The following is a 24,277-nucleotide window of genomic DNA, read 5'->3' on the forward strand; positions in this document are numbered from 1 at the left end:
TTCAATGTTCGATTTATGGAAATGTTCAACTTATGAGCCATGTCTTTTCATGAGAATGTGCTAATCAAGCCTTGATGTGATGATTTCATCTACAGGGCCTGACTCTGGCCTCCAAGGTCTCATACAAGAGATGTTTTAGGTTCACGGCGCCAGGCTGGGAGATAAGGTGGTAACCTTGGATGGGTAACAATAGCTGCCTGCATATTTTCCAATTACAGTTCATTCTGACAAGTGTTCTTGTTTCTCCCCTCCCTGGTGGTGTGACCTGAGCAACTCTATAAGAAGTGATTGTTTTCCTGTTTGTGCTAAGTTTTTTGGTATGACTGTATCCATGTGTACACTGTGCCAAAGGCTTCTCTGATGTCAGATATTTTTTCTCAATAAACTTCATATCTTCAAGTAAGCATCAACTGGAGCCTGTGGAATCTCTTCAACAATTATTCAACAAGTACAAGATTTTCCCTATCACATTACATTCATAATATCCTCTTATGGTTTATAACAACTTTGGAAATACAACTGGTGGATATTTCTCATTTATTTCCATTTGATCTTGTAAGCTTTTTATTCTTCATTTACCATGAGACCAGTAACCCACACAGCAACAAGAGCTGTAATGCACAGTATTCCTGATTCTGCTCAGTCCACCAGTGAGGTAGGTGTGTGTGTGTGTGTGTGTGTGTGTGTGTGTGTGTGTGTGTGTGTGTGTGTGTGTGTGTGTCTTTCGGTGCAAAATCACTTGTAGCCCACCAGATTCTGGGTCAGGGTTTCGTACTTGGGAGAGCAGCTCACTCGTTGCGACCCATTGAAAGCTGTAGTTGATATTTAAGATGAATTCACAGAGAGCAAGTTGTCTTTCAGAGATTTATTGCAATATCCAGAGTGCAAATGCAGATCCCCCAGTTTGTTAGGCTGGAAGAGATACTGTATGAACTTCAGTGTCGGTATTTGGACATACAGCTGCATGCATCACAATCATCCCATATTCGTCACTCTAACAGTTAATTTTTAATGAATTCACTGTATCTCTAGGCAGTTCCTTTCTGTCTCTGCTGAGAATGAAGAATTTGATGGTACCTTTCAGGTACGTTTTTACACAGGAAGCAGAGAAGAAATGGTCTTACAATGTGCATTTGACTATAAGGCAGTATAACATCATCTTAAGACAATAACATAAAGGTATAAATTTCCATTTCATCAGCCCTTGATCAGAGCTTTTCGTCTGGTGCAGAGTGCAGGGGCAACCAAGGCTCTGTACCTTTCCCCCAGGAAGTAAAAGTGGTTCCCAGGTGAAACCTCTACAATGATTTCAATGATATTTATGAAGAAAGAAATTCAGCTAATTAGACCAATTTATTACCACAAGCAATACTGAATAGTAGGTATGAGTCCAAACAAGAAGGAGGGAGGTGGAGTAAAACTGGTGAAGAGAAAATGGAGACTTGCAACTTGTTTTAGAAAGTGATGTCAATAATCATCTCTGAGGATTCAGCCCATCTGTGGCAAGCCTGGAGGTTTAGATCATTCTTGGTCCAGTGGTACCTTCCACAATCCTTTCCATTGTAGTCAACATAGCAGTACAGCTCGGAGTAGGTATTTTCATCAGATATAATGCTCTTGATAAGAGTTAGAGTCTCTCTTACTTCAGACACTGAGATACCACACTTTGCAGCAATTTTACGGGTTGCCTCAGGCTGGTCGGAAGCTTTGACGGTTAGTTCATCACCAATTTCAAAGTTTGAGGAGAACTGTCTAGTGACCTTGTAGGTCCATTCGCTCTCCAACACATTCCTCTTGAATGTAATCCGGCCGCCACAGCCCACTGCTGCACCATCTCTCGGCTTCAAGGTAAGGGATTCCACTTTCCAGACTAGTTGGGTGGTGAATGGTGATTGCAGTGTTGCCCATTCTAAAAAAGAGAATGGTTAAATAAGACAGATCTTTTGTGGGTTCAATTTAAGTTTACATCTCAAACTGTTTTAGAAAATACACGTTCTGTTTAATTTAAAACAAATTGCCTGCATTTCTGCCATACCTAAACAGCTACCTGCACTAGTCTAGATTAGTTAGATTGAGGGTGCTATGAAAACCAGAAATGGATCAAGAACAGTGTATAATTGGGTGGATGAGGACAGGGAATTATTACTAGAAGAAGGCTAGTTCATATTTGAAATTATATTCATAAAAACATTATGTAGCCTAAAATGTTAGTAGGTTGCAGGACAAAAAATGTATACAAATGAAATAGTCTTACGACACATCACAATATGATTTGTATAATTAAACCTGGTTATACAATGTTAAACCTGAGGGTTGCTATTCTCAATCCTCACAAGGCCATCTTCAAAGTCTAACAATTGCTACAAAAGTAAAAACAATTTGGATGAATGAAATGGCCTCACAACAACTATCTAATTCCAATCCCACACACAGGTTCTAGTGGGAGCTATTAGCACCACTAGTTGATGTAGTTGTAATGTTATACAGGAATTAATAATCATAACTTCAAAAGCAGATTATTTTAACCCACATTATCTTAAATCAAGGACTATTTTAATGCACAACTCAGAAGGTGATTTTTGCTCCTCAAGACTTAAAACGGCCATTTTACTGGAGGACTAAACCTTACTTCCTCTTAGAGTAAACTGGCAGATTACTATTTACCCTGTATGAAAAAATGAGAGAATAATCATAATATTGAAAGCACAGCACAAAGCAGCCGGAGGAGAGATCATTACACGGAGTGATGGGTCATCATATTTAAAAATAATTCCATCCAAAGTCAGATTAAAACTGAAACTAAAGCAGAGTATCCTGTAGAAGTTTAAATAAGTCACTTTCCACTGCTGAACATTGGACTGTTTGTAATTTCAGACAGTTTGGCGCTGTGAGGAAACGCTCCGCTATGTCTGTCTGTCTCTCTCACGACGGGTTGGACTGAACCAACTCAAAAGTGGAGAACGGGGTAAATAGAGCCAGTGGGTAAAATGAGCCACTCCCTTTATCGAGGTAACCATAAACAAAAGTAATCATGTGGCCACAAATTAAGAAAGTATAGTTCACATTACTTAATCCATCTTGGACTCAATCACATGGAGAGTGCAGCAAAACAGAGCAAAAAAAAAGATTTTTGTCATGCCAAGTGAATTCATCATGTTACTAAAGTTATCAGTCTTGTATCTTAATTAAAAAAGATACGTTTTGGACATTATTACATGTTAATTTAAGCCAGTGTGAGCTACAAAACAAGGTCATAAACTTAGCATAACTGTGGATCTGAGCCACTGTATGAAACAGTTTTGTCAAAATGGAGGTTGTGGGGTAAAACGTGCCAGTGATGTTGGGGCAAGTTGAGTCAATGGCTCAATTTACCCCCCAAAATTATTTTCTGATATTCTAGAGACTAGAGACACTGTTCATGTTTGATCCCTGTTACAAGTGCTACAATGTTGATGGATAAATACCTAATTGTTGACTAATGTTAAATTTAAGCCACAAACAAACATGCTGTGCATATAGACAGGTGACAACCGAGAACAGAGAAATAATTGAGATAAGACACCATGGATGTAGGCTTTGCAAACAAGAGTTTGGCTGTTCCACACACACACACACACACACACACACACACACACACACACACACACACACAAACACACACACACGTTAATCCGATTGTCATAATATTCATCAATCTAGTACTATTTGATTCAGTGCTAAATAATGCCTGCATATATTATGCAAATTATTTTGACTGTACACTGGTATTCATAGAGCATGATTCTGCATTATGTTTTATCTTTCCCATACCACAAACTAACCCACCACCTATTCCAGCAATACTGCCTAAAACTCATTAAAATCATTTTTGCCAATAATATCATGCTTACTATCTAATTACCCATAGATTATTTTAAGATGAATGAATCATTTTACCTCTTGTGTTGCTGGTATTATTCCGTCTCCTCCACTTCCCTTTGTCTGTCTGACTGTCTTGGGCAAGCATGGGGACATATATAATAAGAGGAATAGACCACACCTCTCGCTCAACCTGTATGCCCACATATTTTGAGATTCAAGATTCAAGAATCTCAATCTATCTGCACCCAAATCCTGCAGATAGTGGAGGTTTAAGGCCAGTATTATGCTTTCCGCATCTGCAGGTACACCAGGGTCCACCAGGGTCCAAGTGACGGAAATTTCATCATCAGAGAGTGTACGTGCGGCTCTGTGTGGATATCCGTGTACACTCCAATTTTTTGTGACCATGCTACAACAGCACCTAGAAAGTAAGCAGACTCTAGATGGTATAATAAGAACAACTATGCATCCGTGGTGTCCACAGCTGTCCGTGTGTGCATCTGCAACCAAGTATAACTGAGGTTTACGTGGTAAAGAAGCTGTTTGCAGTTCCTGATGTGTTTCCTGGGCCTGATGGCCCTGGGAGGACTTCTGCTGTATGCATTCCGAATAGTAAGGGAAACACACACACACACACACACACACACACACACAACAAACCAGAGACTGTCAAATCTTTGTTGCAGAACAATATGGGAATGAAATAAAGGATTCTAGTTTATGAATGCTAAATGATCCTGATTGTTTTCTTGATCTCTCTCTTATACCATTTTATTTTATTATACCATCATAAAATACAATGTGTCCATGTAACACACCCTACTCACTGATGTAGGTGTTAAAAAAAGTCTCCACTGCTGAGTGGTGATTCTGTGGTGTTCCACCTATTTCTTCAACATGCTCTCTGTCACAAACTGTACAAAATTAACATGCATAACCTATACTGCTGCCAAGATAATAGGTCTCCCCACACCCAACCTCTCAGAGCTCAATTGTAAGACCATTCCACGCATTGCAGTCACAATAGTCCAGGACATCACCCACCCACTCAGCTGCCACTTCAGTGTAATGCCCTCTGAGTACAGGTACAGGTCCCTGAGGTGCAGAAGGGCTCACTTTGCCAAAAGCCTGGAACCCGCAGCTATAACAGCACTTAACAAGATAACCCGCTGATAACCCTGCTGTTGTTTGAATGCCATTGAATACTGTCTGTCATTGTTGTGTGATGTTCATGATGTATGTACTGTTGTTGGACTCACATGGAACTGATGTCCACCAATGAGTACTGTCTGTTGTGTGATGTTCTATTATATGCAATGTGGGATATGAATCCTGGGGGCAATAAACTAACTAACTAACTATCTATAACGATTAGCATCTTCTGGGGTGCACTCCAACTATAGGCTCATCCCCAAAAATAATTACATTACACATAGTCAGGGAAAATGAATGGGGAGTGGCGAGCTCTGGTACGTGTCAAAGTGCTAGTAACCTGTCATCACACTATCCAGTCTGACCTGGGACATTGGAAGACTTCTGCTTTTGCTTACTGTCTGTATTTCTTATGTTTAAAACCATTGTAATGCATTAAATAACGTGTTCTGAAGGTCCCCTTTTACTGAATCGTTTAAAGCGTATTTTGGCGTTTAAAGCCAAAAGTTGACACTTAGAAGTCTCAAAGGGGCGAATGTGGAAGAATATTTTGTATACGCATTTGAATGTTTATGCTTTGTGTCAAAAGAGGATGCTTAAAAGTAACTGCAAGTAGATGTACCAGTATAATTAAAAAGAAGGCTCAAGGAAGCGGGGGTGCCTGTTGTGTTTCTTTGTGCAAGACTCAGGACAGAATGCACCTGTTTTCTCCGATAACTCATGAACCGCCCTTTGTCTGTTATGTTGGAGTATTAATACTTAATCAATTAACATGTTATTGGGGCCACTACCTCCTTTTTAGTTAGGATTTGTTAGTGCCAGGAGGGAGCACTAACCCTTGTTCAATTTAATCAATGGATCAGTCCCATACTTGTAAGTTCTTGTTCCAAACAGTGAACTCTGTTTACTGCAGCTCAAAGAAACAACCAATCACTTTTAGGATAAATGAAGACATTTATTAATAGCTAAACGTCTTGAGGATACATAATAAAGCATAAGATAATATAAAGAAAATAATAAATAAAAAGAAAGTAAAATCAATCAATAAATAAGGTCTATAAATGGTAATAAAAATAATAAAGAAAATTATTCAGCAAGAGTGGCTCGAAGTGTATGACTCAAGGCTTAACGTGTTGCACCAGAGAATGCTAAGGGAAAGCTAATTCAACTTCTCTAAGTAAATTCTTTTAATTTTAACGTTATTCGACATCAACCCTTGATCACAAAGCCATGTTATGCCTTACTGTTGAAGTGTTTCGTCATGGTAGAGGCATCATCTTGGCAGGTCCAGCGTTGTTTGATGCAGCATCACCAGCGGTGTTTGGCATTAAAGAGCTGGGATCAGGCCGGTAACATGGTTACCAAACATTCATTAACTCTTGAAATAAGGGAATTTAACTCTTGTCAATAGAGGGCAGTATTGTTACCTGTAGCATAAAGTTAATAAAATCAAAGTCCTATATCTCTTTAGTAGATAGTCACACAACTATGAAAGTTATACCATTCTTCTTAAATAAGATGATATAAGTTGCATAATGATTAGACATTTAATTTACATGAATTTCAGGTTTGGCTCAGATTTGCAGGGAGGCTTCACAAAGTCCTCAGGAATGTGGGTTAATTTAAGGGTTTGGTGAGATAAGAGAGTCTGTTTTCCATCTCAGGTGGGAGTTGTTTTTCTCTGGGCCAAGTGGCCTGAGGGTCAGTTCATGCTTTTAGTTCAGGCCATAATTCAAATTGTTGGTCAGAAATGGTTTCTTTCTCTTTCTGAGTCTGTTGGGTATCACTGATCAATCCCCACTTAAAGGGTTACAAAGGTCAGTTCTGCAGGCCGAGGGTTTGCTCATACCAACTTCGGAATCCAGGTGAGTCTGTCTCTTTCTTATTCTTAGGAATCAGAGATTAGTTAACACAATTAATGAACAAGCGGTTGTCATCCCACAGTTAAGATACTATAAAAAAATCTTGTGTATTTTTTTTCATTCCAAGCGCATCACGGTCTTCTCTCAAGAAGAGATGCCTGTCATTGCTCCTGCAGACTCTGCCATAAAAGATCTTTGGAATAGATTGCATTTGGCTTCCATTGTACTGCTTATTAGCAAAATCTAGAAGTCAACTCCCCACCGAACCATTTGAAAGGGAAAATCTCCCACTTTCATTATGAGCTGGGTAGACTCCCAGCCTGGTTGCCAGAATAAAACGTTGGCATTGTATGTTTCTTCAAAAGACAGAAACGTTGAATATCTACATTTTAACATGTATAATACGTAGCATATTAACATTTCAACAATACGTATCATATTAAAATGTCAACAAAACATATCACATCTACATTTCTACAAAATGTATCATATCAAAATTTCAACAAACTATCATATCAACATTTCCAAAATACGTATCATCTCAACATTTCTAAAGTGATGTAGTTCACATGTGATCTATATGAGCTGACTTTCCATGTTAGGAGGAGGAGGGGTTGGTGGATGGTTAGTAAGTTTTCTTCAAATCAGCAGAGTGTACAGTTCGAGACCACCTCGAAACCAGTGCCCACTCCGTTTCACTCGACAAAACTGGGTGTTTTTAGTGAGACACTGGCCGTTTTTATTTTATTTATTTTATTTTAACCCAAACCATGATCTTTCACCACCAAGTGGTCTTTGTGCGTAAACCTAACCAGATCTTAACCACAGTGTTGTCACACCATAAAACATCATTATTCAACAGGTAGAAATGTTAATATGCTACATTTGAAGAAATGTTGATATGATAACATATTACACGTGTTGAAATGTATATGTTCAACGTTTCTGTGGTTTGCAGAAACATTCAATGCCAACGTTTTGTTCTGGCGATTGGGTTGGGACTCTCTGTCCTGTTCTGTGGTGATACTCTTTTCAATGCAGTGGTCTCACTATTTGTTGTAAAACAGCAACTTCAATAAATGCAGGATCACTCTGGGTTACACCAAAAGTTACAACAAAACATCAGAGTGCTACGAGCATTAAAAATCCAGTCTTGAATTAATTGAATGTACAGGTGACAAACTCATTACTCATGAAAAGATCCCTTAGTCTTGTTTGCTACACTAAATATGGACAGTGGCCACCAAGAATGCCACCTATATCATGAATGTAGACACGATTTAGAACAAGATTTTGCAGTATTTCAGGCTCAGTATACTAAAATATTGCTAGATAATGTGCTTTGTGCTTCTTAAATGAAATAAAAGCCAGGTGAACTATTTTATTTTTTGTATTTAAGTGTGTTTGTAAAATAAGTTAGAACCCATCTACATGTTGCAGGCCAGAGAATTATTGTCAGTTCAAACATACTTACAAAAAAGTCTACACATTTATCATACCTTAAGTACATGGTAAGGACAGAGAGCGGGCTGTATTATTAAGTTCACACTGTTCCCCAGTCCTTACTCTGTAGGTACTGGCTAGTTACTCTATAAATACATGGTAATGACAGGGAGCGGGCTGGATTATGTTCTCCCGTCCTTACTTAGCTGTTTGGTTCTGTTACCTTTCATGTCACAATCTAACAACATGCAACGTGTCATTAACAACACACCAGACCAACATTTTGAACAGACAATGAGAAAACATTATTGAACATGATTAAATGGAATATGTTTCATTTATAACTTCTTAACTATATAAACTACTATTATACAATATAAATATTCTATATAAGTTGTACTATATAAAACTTAACAAAAACTATATATAAAACTTAAACAACAAAATAACTCTTAACTAATCTATCAAAATGTAGTTATAAAATGATTAATTTTAGTAAAAAAAACAAAAAAACAAGAACAAAACAGGAAACTATGTTTAAATTGTAAATGTTACAGACCAACAACAACAACAACAAAAAAACAATTTTCAGGTACTTTATTCTTTCTACATCGCCACTTTAGTGGGAGGAGTTCATCAGTTCTTCGCAGTCTTTTTTATTTTGTTCTTCAGCATAGTGCATGAATGATTTTATGCAGGGCAGGAATCCACAAATCCTTTAAATTGCAATGCGAAATCTTTTAGGGTTGTCCCTTCAGTGTGGCTAGAGACACCAAAGTTTTCCCCTCCTGAAGCTATATCCACCTGTTATCACAATTATTGAAGTGTATTACAGTATAGTGAGGTCTAAAACACACATGCACACAATTGTTACATAACAGCATTCATTACATTAACGCCCCCCCCCCCCCCCCACCCCCATCCACACACCCACAATTAAAAATGATAGTTACAAGTTATTCTGATATTACGTAATTTGTAGTAGTGAATAACAGTTTAAAAAAAGCACGATGGCACCACAAATACAGGTATAACATTTTCACACACAGTGCACATACTGTACCTCGGCAATGATGCTTGTCAGAGCCATCGTTGTTCTGTCCACATGATCCATGGTTTCAAGGCTTGGGACACACAGAGATTGATTTTGTTTTTAAATTTGATTTGGTATGTTTTTCAGGACATACTCATACCTCTGCATGTAAGGTATAGTCAAGTGTTATATTTCTTTCCCGTACTTGTTAGGTGTTAGGTAATAAACAGTACTGTGCTCTAGGTTTAATACACAGTACAAACTGTAACTCACTATATATTAAATGAAAAAACAGACATTAATGTTACTCCCTAAAGTAGAGTAAAATATGCCATCTAAGGTAACATATTCCTTCAGCATTTAATTTAAAACAGCATGGACCATGTGAGTTTACATTCTGGACACAGAGGTAACTTGTAACCTTGCCGAAGTTCGCCAAGCATGGTGGCTAATTGGCGATTAGCATAACTCGCGATTAGCATGCTAATACACATGAATTTGGTTGTTAAGACTTTACCATAAGGCAGGCAACACATTACGATAAGACACACAATGTTGCACATCATAAATATGACTGCTCACCTAACAGGAGAATATGACAGAAGCAGGTGATTTGAAGCTAGTGAATGCAGAGAGTGAGCAACTGGCTCTTGCAGGCTAACTGCCCCAGGTACAGCCATCTGTCCGTAAATTCCGGTAAGTTACATGGTAAGTGATGGGAAGTTACACCGTAAAACGCGGGCTGTATTATAAAGTGTTACCGACAATTTTATCCGTCATTACTCCGACAAGTTAATTCTGATTAAAAAAAATTATGACTAAGCACTATGACATGTATTTTTTAAAATATGATGATGTACACAAAAAAATATTTCACGTTGTTATCCTTTTATTTGTAATCTTTTGAATGTCTGTGCGTTGCTGCGTGTCCTGTGTGTGTAACAAGCAGAGTGTATGTTGTGCACCCACCTATGTAGGCGCATATTACTATCTTGATAATGCGCCCTTAAAATAACAGTGAAACAATGCGCCATTAATTTCAGACCAGGTTTTTGTTGGTCAATAGTGCAATCGCTCTTTGCTGCCTCAAGATAGCAATGCGCCAGCAATACGCCTGACTACACTTCATTTTAAGACCAACACGCCCATGGGTGCTTTGGTGGGCACAAGTGCATCTGCTATTTAAACAACATGGGTGCTGGAGGGGACAAAGACACTTGCATCGCACTTTGTATCGGGCGCTGAGCGTAAGATAAGACCCTTTATCTTCAACATGGCCTGACCAAAAGTATGTTGTTTGAAGCCCTGTCATCACCTTTATCACCACACCATCACACCTGTTCTGAACTCAGACACATACACTTAATTCACTGTTGCCTGACAGAGTTGCCTAATTGGTGTTGCAAACTTACTCCTCCTTACTCCTCACCTACACCAGTCCTGCAGCACAGTCACAGGTGTAAGATATTATAATGATTAACTAATCAGTTGCATTTTCTGAGTTTAGATGTGAAGTGGGACCACAGATATAGTATATCATATGTAGGATGTTTGTACAGATGTAGTGTATCATATGTACTGTATGACCATAGAGATATAGAGATATAGTATATCCTATATAATGTGTGACCATAGAGAGATAGTTTATCATATGTTGATATAACTATAGATATAGTTTATCATATGTTGCTATAACAATAGATATAGTCAATCATATGTTGATATAATCATAGAGATATACTGTAGGTTATCATATGTTGATATGACCATAGATATAGTTTATCATATGTTGATATAACAATAGATATAGTCAATCATATGTTGATATAATCATGGAGCTTTACTGTAGGTTATCATATCTTGATATGATCATAGAGATTTTTAATTCTGTTTGAGTTGCAAAAAGCTTTGTAGCCTTCCTCAGAGCTTCCATGGAAATTTACAGTTTGCACTTTCCACTCATGTTCTTCATGCAGCCTTACAGCAATCCAAACAATGCTGATTTACTGATTTAATTATTCACAAATTGACTGGCACGCCAAGCCAAGGGTGTTCCAAGCCCTATGAACACGTATTGTCAGCCAGCACTTTTCCAAAACTGCATCCTAAAATCAATTCGATAGGTGAACAGGTTTAATGACAGTGTAATTCTAATACCATATGGTATTTAAATTTGCATGTCTAATTCTCGTTCAACAATAACCATAAAAGCCATTGTGTGAAAGCTAATGTCAGGATTTGATTTCTTGGGATCAATTATTCATTCTAACCTTCTACTGGGTCCATCACCCAAAGGTTTGTCTGTCTGCCTGTCACAGGTTGTCACTGTCATGTCAACACATGGACAGAAAAATTCTCTCTCAACCTTGCCTGTTGGAAGAGGGTGTTATGTGTCGTTATTTCACTGCCTCAAGCACAGTGAGGATATATAAGAGAAGGACTGATCACCATGATTATCAACTGGCAGGTAAATGAAGAGAGGAGGAGGAGAATGAAGATTTGATTCTTTAAAACAGTAACTCTTGATGGATTCTCTTTCCCCAGCAATTTGTAATTCAAGAACATATGCTGCTGGTTAAAATGATTAAAAACATCATCACAAAGCCTCCATTTCCTCTGAATTTATTGGCAGCGACAGATATTTATTCAATAAATTCACTCATGCCACAAAGTTACCTCCTTCATGTTTTGTAAAATACATACTTTTCAAACATGTAAAAAGAAGTTGAACCAGAAGGTAACTACACATTTGTGATCCCTTAATTTCCAGTACAACAATGACCTTCTATGGACACTAGATGGAGTCAGTAGACAGAATAAGGCTTAAAGCCACCAGGGAAGGTTTACATTCAGATTACTTCACAATAAACATTACATCGACATTATTACGGTGGCATTTAAGTATTTCTGATTTTCTGTTGCATCAGTTTCTGAAGACAAATTTGGACCTTTAGGTTGAAAAAAGCTGACTCCTTTTTATCCACAAAGCCAGTTTTAGGTCAAATCAAGTCAAGTCAATTTTATTTGTATAGCCAAAAAACGACAACAATAAAAAAAACAGATTAGATTCTAAAAAAAATGTCCAAAGTCATGGGAATTTTGGGTACTTTCCCATATTCCAGTTCTAGTGTCAAGGACAGATAACAGAAACAAATGAAGGTGAGGCCTTTGGCATCTCTGTCAAAACTTTCGACTGGACCCCTGCAAACTTAAGAAATAATTGTTCCACAGTGCTCACTTCTTTTGGTTTTAGTTTCTATTTAATTCAAAATAAAGAGAGAACTGATAACCTCCAGACAATTTATTAGCAACCAGGAAACAGACTAATCTTTGGTCTCATGTAAAATGAGGTTATTTATTTATTATGTCCAATTATTTATTTTTACAGAGTATGACAGGGTCAGACAGTCGACATTCTTCTGCTGAGCCAGGTTCATCACTTCACCTAACGTCAGCCTAACCAGTTTAGCAGCTGTCAACAAGTGTGTACATATACACCTTCTGCAATGACTGATGTGTCTCAGTGGGTGTGAGGGATCGAAACCATATGACTGCAGTGGCTTTAACTCTGTTACTCTTTCTTAGCGGACTAGATGATCAGTAATCTTCTCTATATCCCTGCCTGTGGTGTAGGCTCTCACTATGTGATGGATAATCAATGATGTATAGGACATTGTTGCAGCTGGTCTGGGCCTACAGCATCTCAGCTCATGACATCCACGGTGTATGCAACAAATAACTTTTGAGGAAAAGGTCATTTGTACCTTAATAAAGCCTCTTCTTTCCAGTCTGTATAGTTTGGCTTTGGTACATACTATTGATAAGCATACAGACAAATGGATAACAGCATAATATAACATTTTAATATTATTCTTCCATGCATGTTAGTGTAAAAATCTGAATGGGATATATTTTATAACTGGTCCCCTGACTTTTCATCTTGTGCCATCATCAAGTCAAAATTGTATCACAATAAGCATGCTAATATGCTAAACTAAGATGAATTTGTTAAACATTACCTGCTAAATATCAACAAGTTAGAATTGTCATGGTGAGCATTTTAGCATGTTGATGGTAGCTGCTAACATTTCTTCACATATTACATGTTTGAAGGTTTGACAAAAACTGACATTATTTTGAAGGCCCCCTCCAGACATGTTTTTGGACATACAAAAATGCTTTGCATTGAATGATAAGTTGCATCTGATATGTTTTTTCAACAAAAAAGTTAAATGAACTAGTTAAAAAACATGATGATATTATGAACCAATAAGTTAAACGCATTTTTGAGTGGAGGGGGACTTTTCTACACATGCTAGCCATCACCTGCATCTACAGTGGAGCATAAGAGGGAAAAAAAGAGACAAAACTAAGTTAGATGATATATTATGAGCCCTGATCGTGGTACTCAAAAAGCCTAAGAAAAGTTGTAGCTGCAGTATTTTGTTATGTTGACATCACATGCACAACTTGACGACTGCAGGATTGTCCATAAAACTAAGGCTACGTAGGTCTAGCTGCTTAAACAGGGGTTACATGAAGTCAAATCCATCCTCTTTAAGCAATTAAACGAACCCGTGTTTTCCTCTCCATAACTCTTCTGCTGAAAGATTCCAAGGTGAAAGTCAGGGTTGCGCTTAAGGACTTCAACACAAAAGGATCCCCAGTGCTGGGGGACATTTTCCCTCCCAGGCAGCTGTTTCCAGTATTTACCTCTCTCCCCCCTCAACAGTATAGTATCTGCACAAGAGAAAGGGTTTTGCCCCCTGATGTCTTTACCAGCCTGGGCAGCCATGGGACTGAGAGAGGCCAGGCAAATAGGAAATGCAATTAGAAGACACAGTAAAAGGGAACATTAGCAGCCACAGACAAAAGAGGTCAGAGTCCTGCAACCCCAGGTGAGGAAGGAGGTCGTAATTATAAACACCCATTCCCTTTCCTGCATCAGGAGGGGTAGGAAGGTGGCCGGCCAGGCTGTGACACAATGGCCCGTAATCGTCGCCAGTGGTCTGAGTGCTGTCCACACTGCTGACAGTCAAGATCCCCAAAGTACAGTCAGTGATGACTCTAATAATATGTGGAAGTCTTGTAGCCTCAGACTGATTGGATGCTCTTGATCCCAGTAGCACACTTGGCCCAAATAATGACCTACTTGTAAAATAAGGACTTAAGAAATAAAGTATGGATAGTAAAGGATTGTTCACACCTCATGTAAAAGCCAAGTAGAAAAGTGTTTAGTGTTATAATAATATAGGTCATATAATGAAATTATAACTCAACATTTTTGGCACTGGTGTCTGTTTTATTGCAAAATTGTGGTCAATGACAAAAAGATTATGTCAACAATTTTGATAGCCAATTGTTTTGAGATACATGTCAAACCCTCTCTTGGAGCCTTTGTGTTAAACGCTCACAAGCTGACATGGTACACCCAGTCCGTTTTACACAAATAACTTGACTGTTGGGTTCAACTGTCAGATTCAAAACAGCTGCCTCCATCGGTTCACTGTCTAATATGTACTGTGTACACTGTGTAATGTTTTACCCGAGCCTTTGAAGCATTTAAACCAGTACCAGTTTTAGTTGATTATGGCCAAAAATTTCATTTTAGAATTAAATCCACTTTGTACAAGGGTCATAACCTTCAAATTTTGTTTGGGTTCTCCTGACTCTTGCCTTTAAAGCTGAACACTTATTTCCACTGTCTTCTTGTGTATTTATAGGTTGGTATCATTGTTGTAATTGTATTTTTTTTAAAAACTTTTTTCTCTGTACCTATTCTGTGATTTGTATTGTCTCGTAGAACAGGCACCTGCAGTAAAAAAGTTTGTAACTGAGCCAGAATGGTCACATGTATTAACATAATCAAAATATAATTGTTATTTTTACTGTTAAAAAAATAATGAAATAAACCCCAGGGGGTTGTTTCATTCTCAAAGCGGCCAGGAAAATAAAAGGTGGGAAAGTAGAACTCCACTTCCGTTAACAGTTATTGCTGCTGTAGATAGCCTTTGAGCTCCAGTATGTCTGCGCAGGGTTGCTGGAAGTATGTAATTCTGTTTGGATGACAGTTGGATTAAAAACATAAAAGTTATGAACAAAAACATGATTGTTTAGCAATAGTATTTTGAAACCCTGCTGAAGTTATGCATGCAGGCAAGACTTAACTGTGTATTTTCTGTCTGTAGTCTACTAGTTTTGACTACTGTATATTATAGGATCATGAAATTGTAAGTACAAATTAATTAATTCTTCTGTAATATTTATTGTCAGTGCACTGTGTCAGTTTAAGGCAAAACATGCTCTGAAACAATAGTCAACAGTGTTATTGAGCAAGGGGAATAAAGAAATGACATGACTCGACAGGAAAATACATTGAGGTTACAGGAAACATGTTTGCGCCGACCAGTATCATTATGATGATTTTCCAGTGGTCGTTTTAACACATCCTATAAAATGACTCCCAGAAGCATCCAACCACTTGACCTTTAATATCCTCACAGTGACTCCTGCAGTAAACTGCACACCCCAACGTGGAAAAACACTTGATGTTAAACAAAGGATATCCTTTAGACAGGAGCTCTGCCTTTGCTCAAGTCTATGTACTGTATTTATTAATTGGCACCAACACAATACACTCTTACTCCTTGAATTACCAGTATGTTCCCATCCTTTCACAGTACAACGAACAGGATGTTTGTCTGTTCTCATGATCGTTTGTTTCCTTGCCCCATTTTGGCTCCATGGTTTTGTTTTACTGATTCAAATGACATTCAGTTTTTATTGCAGAGATGTAAAGAACGTTCCATTCATATACTAAATATTCAAACAGGGGATTTCTCTCTACAAACAACCCTGTTTGTATTTTCTTACTGATGTGGTGAGGGGGGTACAATCTATTTCTTTGTTTTATAACCCAAGGAATCACCAAAGATTAAAGATACAATCTGGCTACAATTGCTATTTTTAGACTTGTAATGGAAAGGGTCAAAGCTCCATCTTTCCCCCCCTTATGTGTTCTTCATAAGAGATTTATTAGGATTTTATTTAGAGTATTGATATCTGTGTTTTCTACAGTTAAGAGACGGGACATTGTTTTTAACAACAGCATGTACAGTATGCAAGAGTGTTCATGGGGGTTCCTCCCATCTGCCTCCACCGACCCACGGACAGGTTGGCAGGTAAACATAAACATGCTGGAAGGATTAAATCATGTTGCCAGTAGATCTAGCTTTCACATCGCATGGGGGGAGTGGGGAGTCATTTGTAGACAATTAGTCACACAATAGGTGACGCACATGGAGACAAACAGTTATTTCCGGCTCTGAATAGGGTAATATCTCAAATAGCTTTGTTTATAAAGAAGAGACAGGCACAGTTGATGTGCTTAAGTTTGAACAAAGCCTTTATTTTTACATGTTCACAGTGTAAAAATACTATGTGCTTATTCATGCTAAGTTGCATACTGTGTAGATACAAATGATTAACACACAAAGTTCACATTTTACATTGAAAAGTGCAAATGTTATTCAAATTCCTTTTAAATATGCATATTGTAGTATAAACAATCATAAACAGTGTATATTATATGGTACATTGATTGATACTGTGTACAATATGTGAACTCAATATGAGAAGCTTACATTTAGCTGTGTGTAATAGCTTAATATGAGGATAAATCTCTTGCAGTTTTTGGTTTTCCTCATCAAGGTGGACTAACCCAACATTCTGGAAAGATCCTGTTTCTCCCTGGAAAAAAGGAAGAAAGAAAGAAAGAAAGAAAGAAAGAAAGAAGATCTGATGCTGATGACCGAGTGCATCAAACTTATAACAAAAAACATCACAGCACTTTGTGAAAGGATTAATCTTGTGATATTCTATATTTTGTCACAAATATCCAGACCAACAGTGAACTGATCCTACTAACAAGTACTATCGTCAAAGCCTGTGGACTGGTTGACGTGTTTCTTCATTACCATGAACATGGCACTGTCCTGCTGCCACAAATACTAAGTAGTGCACCAAATCCACCGCTGAAAATAGCCCCAAACAAATGCACTATTTATTCCTGTTTGAATAACCTTTGCTAAAAACTACAGTGCACAGTTGTTTTAGGAAATGATTTAGCCTTTAAAAAAGAATGAAACCATACTGTATATTTGTGATCCGTTTTTAAATATAATTACATCTTCAGTAGGAACCCATGGCCTTTGTTCTGAGAGCCATAGGCGGGGTAAGGAAGTCAGAAAGTATTGAAAAGCTGAAGTCAACAGTCAGATGTTGGTCTTGGTCTTTTCATTTCTTTTGAAATAACAAAAATATGTGCCTTGTCTTATCATGTAAGGGTCAGTTCACTGGGCTCTCTATGCACACACTGTTCAGACAGCAACACTTTCATTCATTTCATTCACATCCTAAGGCTCTACTATTCAGTACTCACTCTGGGCCAGGAGGGTTGATGATGCGTTGCAGATCTTTGAGATGCTGAGTAACACTGACTGTTGGTTAAACATAAGACAACAGTCACGTGTCATTACTTTGCCATGCGGGTAATCAATCAAGCTGCTTTTATGCTTTTAAATTGCCAACATTTTGCTAGCATTTCTACTGAATGACACACGGTCTTATCTCTGCAGAGGTACAAACATGAGAGATCATGAAATGATCACATAGATACATTGAATACAAATGGATGGTTGTGTTAAGTATGTGCAGTATCTGCTGTCTGGGTTTGTGTATGTATCTTGAATTCCAAAGATATTTTTCCCACCTAACTCTACTAATATAATTTCCTTTGTGCTGCCCAAAGCATTGAGAAGTTACATTTAACAAATACAACAGCAGCTTCTTGACCTTACTGTCAACAATTGTTCTTTGGATTATCCAGGGAGACACTGCATATACATACAGTATATATTGTAGTTTGGGTGAACCAAAGCTTTATCGAGAAAATTTCCCAGAATGGTAATAATAAACTACGGACAATCCCACTGCATCTACTACAACTATTCATTCTTACCTGGGCCACCTCCCAATCCACTCGTCCTTCCGCCACCAAATAAAGATCCAGTTCCACTTGATGTTCCTTTCCCTGTTCCACTTCCTGGCTTACTTTGTCCTGTGTTACTGTTGCCTAATCCTAACCCAAACCAAGATAATCCAGAGCTGGCTGACCCACTCTTACTCGCTGACCCGGTTGAGCCAAGGCCTGGGGAGCTTTTCACACTTGATGTTGGCTTATTGGAGCCTATCCCACCTGAGCTAAGATTCGGACTAGACCCAGTTGAACCATAGCTTGAGGAGCCTAGCCCAGTTGATCCTGGTTTATTTAACCCTGACCCACCTGAGCTAAGGTTTGGACTTGACCCAGTGGACCCCGAGGATGACGCAAAGCTTGGTGTGTTTCTACCACTCGTTGCTGGCTTATTTAAACTAAGGTTTGGACTTGAACCGGTTGATCCATAGCTTGAGGAGCCTAACCCTGTTGACACTGGTTTATTGAATCCTGACCCAGCTGAGCTGAGGTTTGGACTTGAACCAGTTGATCCATAGCTTGAGGAGCCTAACCCTGTTGATCCTGGTTTATTGAATCCTGACCCAACTGAGCTAAGGCTTGGACTTGACCTAGCTGATCCATAGCTTGATGAGCCTAACCCTGTTGATCCTGGTTTATTTAATCCTGACCCAGTTGAGCTAAGGTTTGGACTTGACCCGGTTGATCCAAAGCTTGAGGAGCCTAGCCCTGTTGATCCTGGTTTATTGAATCCTGTCCCACTTGACCCGGTTGATCCATAGCCTACCCCAAACCCTGCCCTACCAAGTTGACCCAAACCAGAAGAGCTGGATGAGGCAGAGCTGGACCCCCCGTTGAAAGTATTCCATGCCCCAGCCTGACTGGGTTGGCCTATCCCGGGGATGGAGCCTCCACCAGGCTGAAATCAAATGAGAGCAATGTTAATATGGGAAAAAGTGATCAAAGTATTTCTATGTATTTATAAATGGATTTCATTAACATTACATGATACAACCAAACTATTTTGATCTGACACACAACATGATTTAAATGCATTTTCTGTTTTAAGTCACAGTGTATGTTAATGCTATAAGTTACAGTCTTGAACTTGCACTGATTAACAGTGAAAACCCTTAATTCCCTGCTTAAAAGAAAGCCAGAGAGCGTCACGTCTAGCTTCTAAATACTTCCTAACATAAATGGCAGACACTTAACATAACAACAGACAGAAATATTTGCCCAGCTCTCACCCTTATACCCTCTTGTTCTTTACTGGTGGAGATTTTCCCTCCTCCACCTCCTCCTCTGCACTTAGAGCTGGATTATTTCCAATGACCTATAAGGCTGCTTTCATCTTATACATGTTATGTAAGATCTAGTCTCAGAGAAGTGAGATATGGGCTTTGTTTGTATTGTAACATTTCTACAGGTGTTAAAAAAGCAAATATGTCTTTTGATACTGTTGAGGTGGAGTGTATCATTGACAACAAAAGAAAGGAAAAGGACCTGACTGCGGCACACATGTATGCAAACCATTACATACAGGGGGATTTTTTAATTTAGATGACAACTACATTGCTGATTCTGACATCCCTGCAGAGCTTCTAACATGTTCATGGAATTTTCTTACCTTAAACATACAGGACATGTTGAGCTGCTTGATTTGCTGTGTAAGGTGTTCAACCTCTTTATTTTTAAAATTGACTTTCTTTTGCAGGACATCTATCTCTCCATGAAGCGTCATCTTATCCATCAGGAGTCTCTCCTTGTCCTTATCATGTTTCAGCTGAAACTTCTCGAAGTTCTGCCTGTGCTCCTGAATCAGACCTGAGCGGTTCTGGCTGCACCAGCGGTAGTCCTCAGACAGTCGCCAGTTCTCTGCCTTTAAGCGGCTGTTCTCAGCCTGGATGGCTGACACCTGCTCCCCCACACTGTTCAGGTAGCGCTGGAACTTGTCTTCCACCTCTCTGGACAGGCTGGTGCAATTGGTGCGGATCTGCTCTAGGTGGTCCCTCTGGTTCTGACAGGTGAGCTGGAAGGCAATGTGTGTAGGGAAGAGGGATTCGATCTTCTGTAGGAAGGCCTTGGAGACATTGGAGACACCACTCAAGGACTGGATAAAGTCTTCTTTGCATTTTAGTCTGTAGACCTGCAACTCCCTTTCACATGTAGATTTGTCCCTCCTCAGACGGATGGCCTCCAAGTTAATGTTGTCCCTGTCTTTGGCGATCTGGTCCCTTTCCATCCTCATCCTTTGCATTGTTTGTGTGAAGTTGGACTCTAATAGCTGAAGCCTGGCATTCAGCGTATCACTCGGCAACACAAAGCCGACTGGCATTGTTCCTGTTTAAAAAATAATAAAAAATAGCAAAAGGGAAAAGAAGTGGGTCAACATAAATAGCATTAACAATTTATTTGAATATTTAGGAATTTGTATTGAAGAAATGTCATACTTACTTCCATGTGGGGGAGTGCAACCAACACTACCTGTGATCTGAGTGTTCCTGCAAGACATCAAACTTGCAGAGCATTGTTGCTGTTTATATTGAGGAAAGAAAGGCAATTAACAGTAATTAGACAATAATCAGTATTTGAAACCAGTATGACACCATTAAACTTATCTTAACAGCACCAGCTTTAACAACTTTTTATCTGCTGAGGCTGCACTTGACTAAAGAAAACAGAAATCAATTATACACCTATACAGAATCCCCCGAAAAATATAAACACCACAGACAAAGATATCCATTTTCCTTTTATCTATAACTTAACTTGCATGCATGTTAAATATAATTAAAAAGGCTTAGCTTCAGTTTCTCACCAACTTCTTGTTGAGATCGTCGATAAGGTACATTGAGATGTTGGAGAAATGGCGGCACTTGACCAGGTCCCATTCGATACGGGTCTTCTCAGTCAGAGAGGTGTTGAGAAAGTTAGTCAGGTTCTTCCTCTGCTGTCTCAGGGCAACATTCTCTATGGACAGTCGGCTGAAGCTCTCCTCCAGGTCCTGTATGCGCGTTGTGGATGCCGAGTCCTGCTTCTTACCATAGACCAGAAAGAGCACAAGGCTGACTATGATGAGAGACTGAATGAGCGAAGAGAAGAAGAAGACAATGCGCATGTAGTAGCCGCAGCTCTTGCCCTTTGAGCGGTACTGCATCTTCTTTTGGGCTTGTGGGCTGTACTTGGAGACCTGGGAATAGCCACTGCTGTACATTGGTGCTGATGGCTAAAGGAGAGTCAGAGAGAAGTACAGTCCTTGGGTTGAGGATTACTATGAGCGACCAAGACAAGTTCAAGCAAGGTTCATCTCCAACTCAGAGAACACAAACATTCGTCCTCAGCACTCTACGAGCCAAATGAACAGATAAGACAATGCTGAAATATTTTAGACCAGCCTGCAGATTTCACAATCCATTTCTTGTAGAGCTAGCGCTCCTTCCTCCCTGAACAAAGCCCAAAACACTAAAGATGTGGGCCAGACGTTTCCTCTCAGCAGCGTTGATAACATGAGGATTGATCAGATTGTGGGTGAGGTGTAAACATGAGTAGGAATTTATAAACTGCTCTGGCCACACACTTCCCATGATGGGAAGTTGTCCTGGCCTCAGTCCCCTCCCTTCATCTGTATCTGCCTCCTCGACTGGCTGGAACCTCCCTACTACAGAGGTTATCAACAGTATGCAAGCATGAACATTAAGGGCAAACACATTAAGTTTTTGAGTCTGAGTTTGTGTTTAACACATTAAGCCATTTCAGTGTTGCTTTTGGAAGTGTTGTGCCCCCAGTCAAAGCAGAAGACAGACAACATTTTAGATCTTTAGAATGTTAATCTAAAGATTGGATCTCATTCATGAGCAGTTAGTGTTGAGCAAATTGGTATGAAGCTCTGAAGTGGGAATGCAAAATAGATTACTCTAATGTTTGTGTTTTTGATAAGGTGACATTTACATTGATAGCACCTTCTGTTTATTATTTCTATGACCTGCGGGCCATAAATAACTCACCGGACTTGATGTGTGCATCTCCATCTCCATGTGCCAAAAAGATTTTTATGGGATCATGAACAGTGTTTTCCGGTGCACAGCAGGCTGGGAGGACAATGGCTCATGTTATTCTTCTGACGTTCTCGTTCAGTGGCTCTTTGATGCCCCGAGTCTCAGTCCAACATGATGACGTGGGTAAGCTGCCCTCTGTCTCACAGGACACACACACACACACACACACACACACACACACACACACACACACACACACACACACACACACACACACACACACACACACACACACACACACACACAAACTCACACACAGCAACACTCAAGTTTAAATGAAATGTTAAGAGCCTGACAGCAACAGCAGCAACTTTTTCCTGCCAGGCATTGTTGACGTGCCAGGCCTCATCTTGACAGGAAGCAGTAAATCATAGAGGAACTGTTGATGGCCCAACCTGCAGCAACTTTGAGGACAAGATCCTAGATAAAAGCCACCAACAAACGCAGGATATCAGACACAAACATGAGACCTAAACAGTCACCGTGTTGATTTAATTGAGGTTGGAGTAGTTTGTTTTTATCTTCATGACTAAACACCGGGAATGGGAGGGTTTTCGTTTTTAGATATTGTGACATTTTGGATCCATTCATGGATTGATTCCAACTTGGCTGAGACAGTGTTCTTATGTCAGTTAGAAAGGCTTGTTGCATAATTCACTCACATCAGTCTCACTAATGTCATGTTTTAGTTTTCATGCAATAAAAATATTTTTAAAAAGACAGAGAAGGCACTCCACTCAACTTTACTAAGTTGTAGTAATATTCAGATAGCTATAATTTAGAGAAGGAGATGTCCAGCAAACTGTATGCATGAATTTACAAATCACACTATATTTTGTCCAAATGATCTTTGGGTTTTACTGCCTGACTTAAACTGTAGCCCAAACTATTGAGTGCACAGTTTAACCAGAGGTCATCGAGGATAACAAAAATGAATGTTTGTTGAATTTTTAAAATTAATTTTGGGTAAATCTTTTATCCACAAATGTATATGTACTGAGACACAACGCCTATTAGTGGTTTTTATGAGAGAACTAGCACTGTACTGCAAATCACTGAAGTATATAAAAAAGAAAACAGCAAAAAAACTATTGTTATTGATACCTTATTAGGAGACCCTTAACTGTTTTATTCCATTTTATTTTATTGTCTTTTATTAAGTTATCGTTCTGTTTACATTGTGTGCTCTGTTTTCTAAAGAGCCCACTACTGATGATTTATCACTTGCCATATATTGTTCAATTTCTACTTCAATTAAAAAAAAAACAGTTTTACCAGAGGTTGCCTGACAGATAGCGAAACAGAGGTTCAGTTATATGAGCTTTTTAGGCCAAATCATGAAAATGTGGGAAAGGAATAATTTGACTTTTTGGGAAATATGGGTATCTGTTTTCTTGAATTAGATGAGAAAATTGATACCACTCCCATGTTTGTACTCTAAATATTAAGTTACAGCCAGGAGGCAGTTAGCTTAGCTTAGCATAAAGACTGGAAAAAGAGGGAAACAGCTGCCTTGCTCTGTCCGAAGGTAACAAAATCCACTTACCAGCAATTGTAAAACTCACTAATTAATATCTTATATCTTGTTTGTATAATCCATACAAAGATAAAAGAGTAAAAATGACAATTTGCTGTTTGTTCTGGACTGTTTCTTGGCTGGGCCTGGTAACTTCCATAAGACTTCATTGGTGGGCTACGGAGAACCGAAACTGCCACAATCAAAAATAAATAAATGACTCAATAAATAAATAAATATGCCATTAAACGCACCAAAAATATTATTAAAAATATTTGTTCTAAATTCATATTTCTCTTTTAATTTGCTTCTGTATTTATTTACCTTTGTATAAATTCC

The 24,277-nt window shown here is 38.8% G+C and overlaps 1 protein-coding gene and 2 long non-coding RNA genes across 4 annotated transcripts; 1 reads left to right on the forward strand and 2 right to left on the reverse strand.

Moving 5' to 3' along the window:
• Nucleotides 1–952: 952 nt before the first annotated feature.
• LOC121909117 lies at nt 953–5,664 on the forward strand. Its single transcript, XR_006099369.1, has 2 exons — nt 953–1,289; nt 4,947–5,664. It is a non-coding gene; the product is annotated as an uncharacterized LOC121909117 (long non-coding RNA).
• Nucleotides 5,665–8,898: 3,234 nt separating this feature from the next.
• On the reverse strand, nt 8,899–10,217 carry LOC121908999. Its single transcript, XR_006099343.1, has 3 exons — nt 9,934–10,217; nt 9,382–9,442; nt 8,899–9,122 (listed from the first exon to the last, which is right to left on the reverse strand). It is a non-coding gene; the product is annotated as an uncharacterized LOC121908999 (long non-coding RNA).
• A 6,521-nt stretch (nt 10,218–16,738) lies between these two features.
• Nucleotides 16,739–24,086, reverse strand: plvapa (plasmalemma vesicle associated protein a). Of its 2 annotated transcripts, XM_042429946.1 has the most exons (8): nt 23,969–24,086; nt 22,372–22,557; nt 21,186–21,593; nt 20,822–20,900; nt 19,995–20,707; nt 18,371–19,283; nt 17,792–17,849; nt 16,739–17,100 (listed from the first exon to the last, which is right to left on the reverse strand). In XM_042429946.1, the coding sequence occupies exons 2-8, from the start codon at nt 22,399–22,401 to the stop codon at nt 17,067–17,069; spliced, it is 2,235 nt and encodes a 744-aa protein (XP_042285880.1). In that variant the 5' UTR covers nt 22,402–22,557; nt 23,969–24,086; the 3' UTR covers nt 16,739–17,066. The 2 variants fall into 2 exon arrangements, with proteins under 2 accessions (XP_042285880.1, XP_042285881.1); XM_042429947.1 differs by lacking the exon at nt 23,969–24,086 and having other exon boundaries at nt 22,372–22,561.
• Nucleotides 24,087–24,277: the final 191 nt, after the last annotated feature.

This window comes from Thunnus maccoyii, chromosome 12, assembly GCF_910596095.1.
Source record: "Thunnus maccoyii chromosome 12, fThuMac1.1, whole genome shotgun sequence".
NCBI lineage: Eukaryota > Metazoa > Chordata > Actinopteri > Scombriformes > Scombridae > Thunnus > Thunnus maccoyii.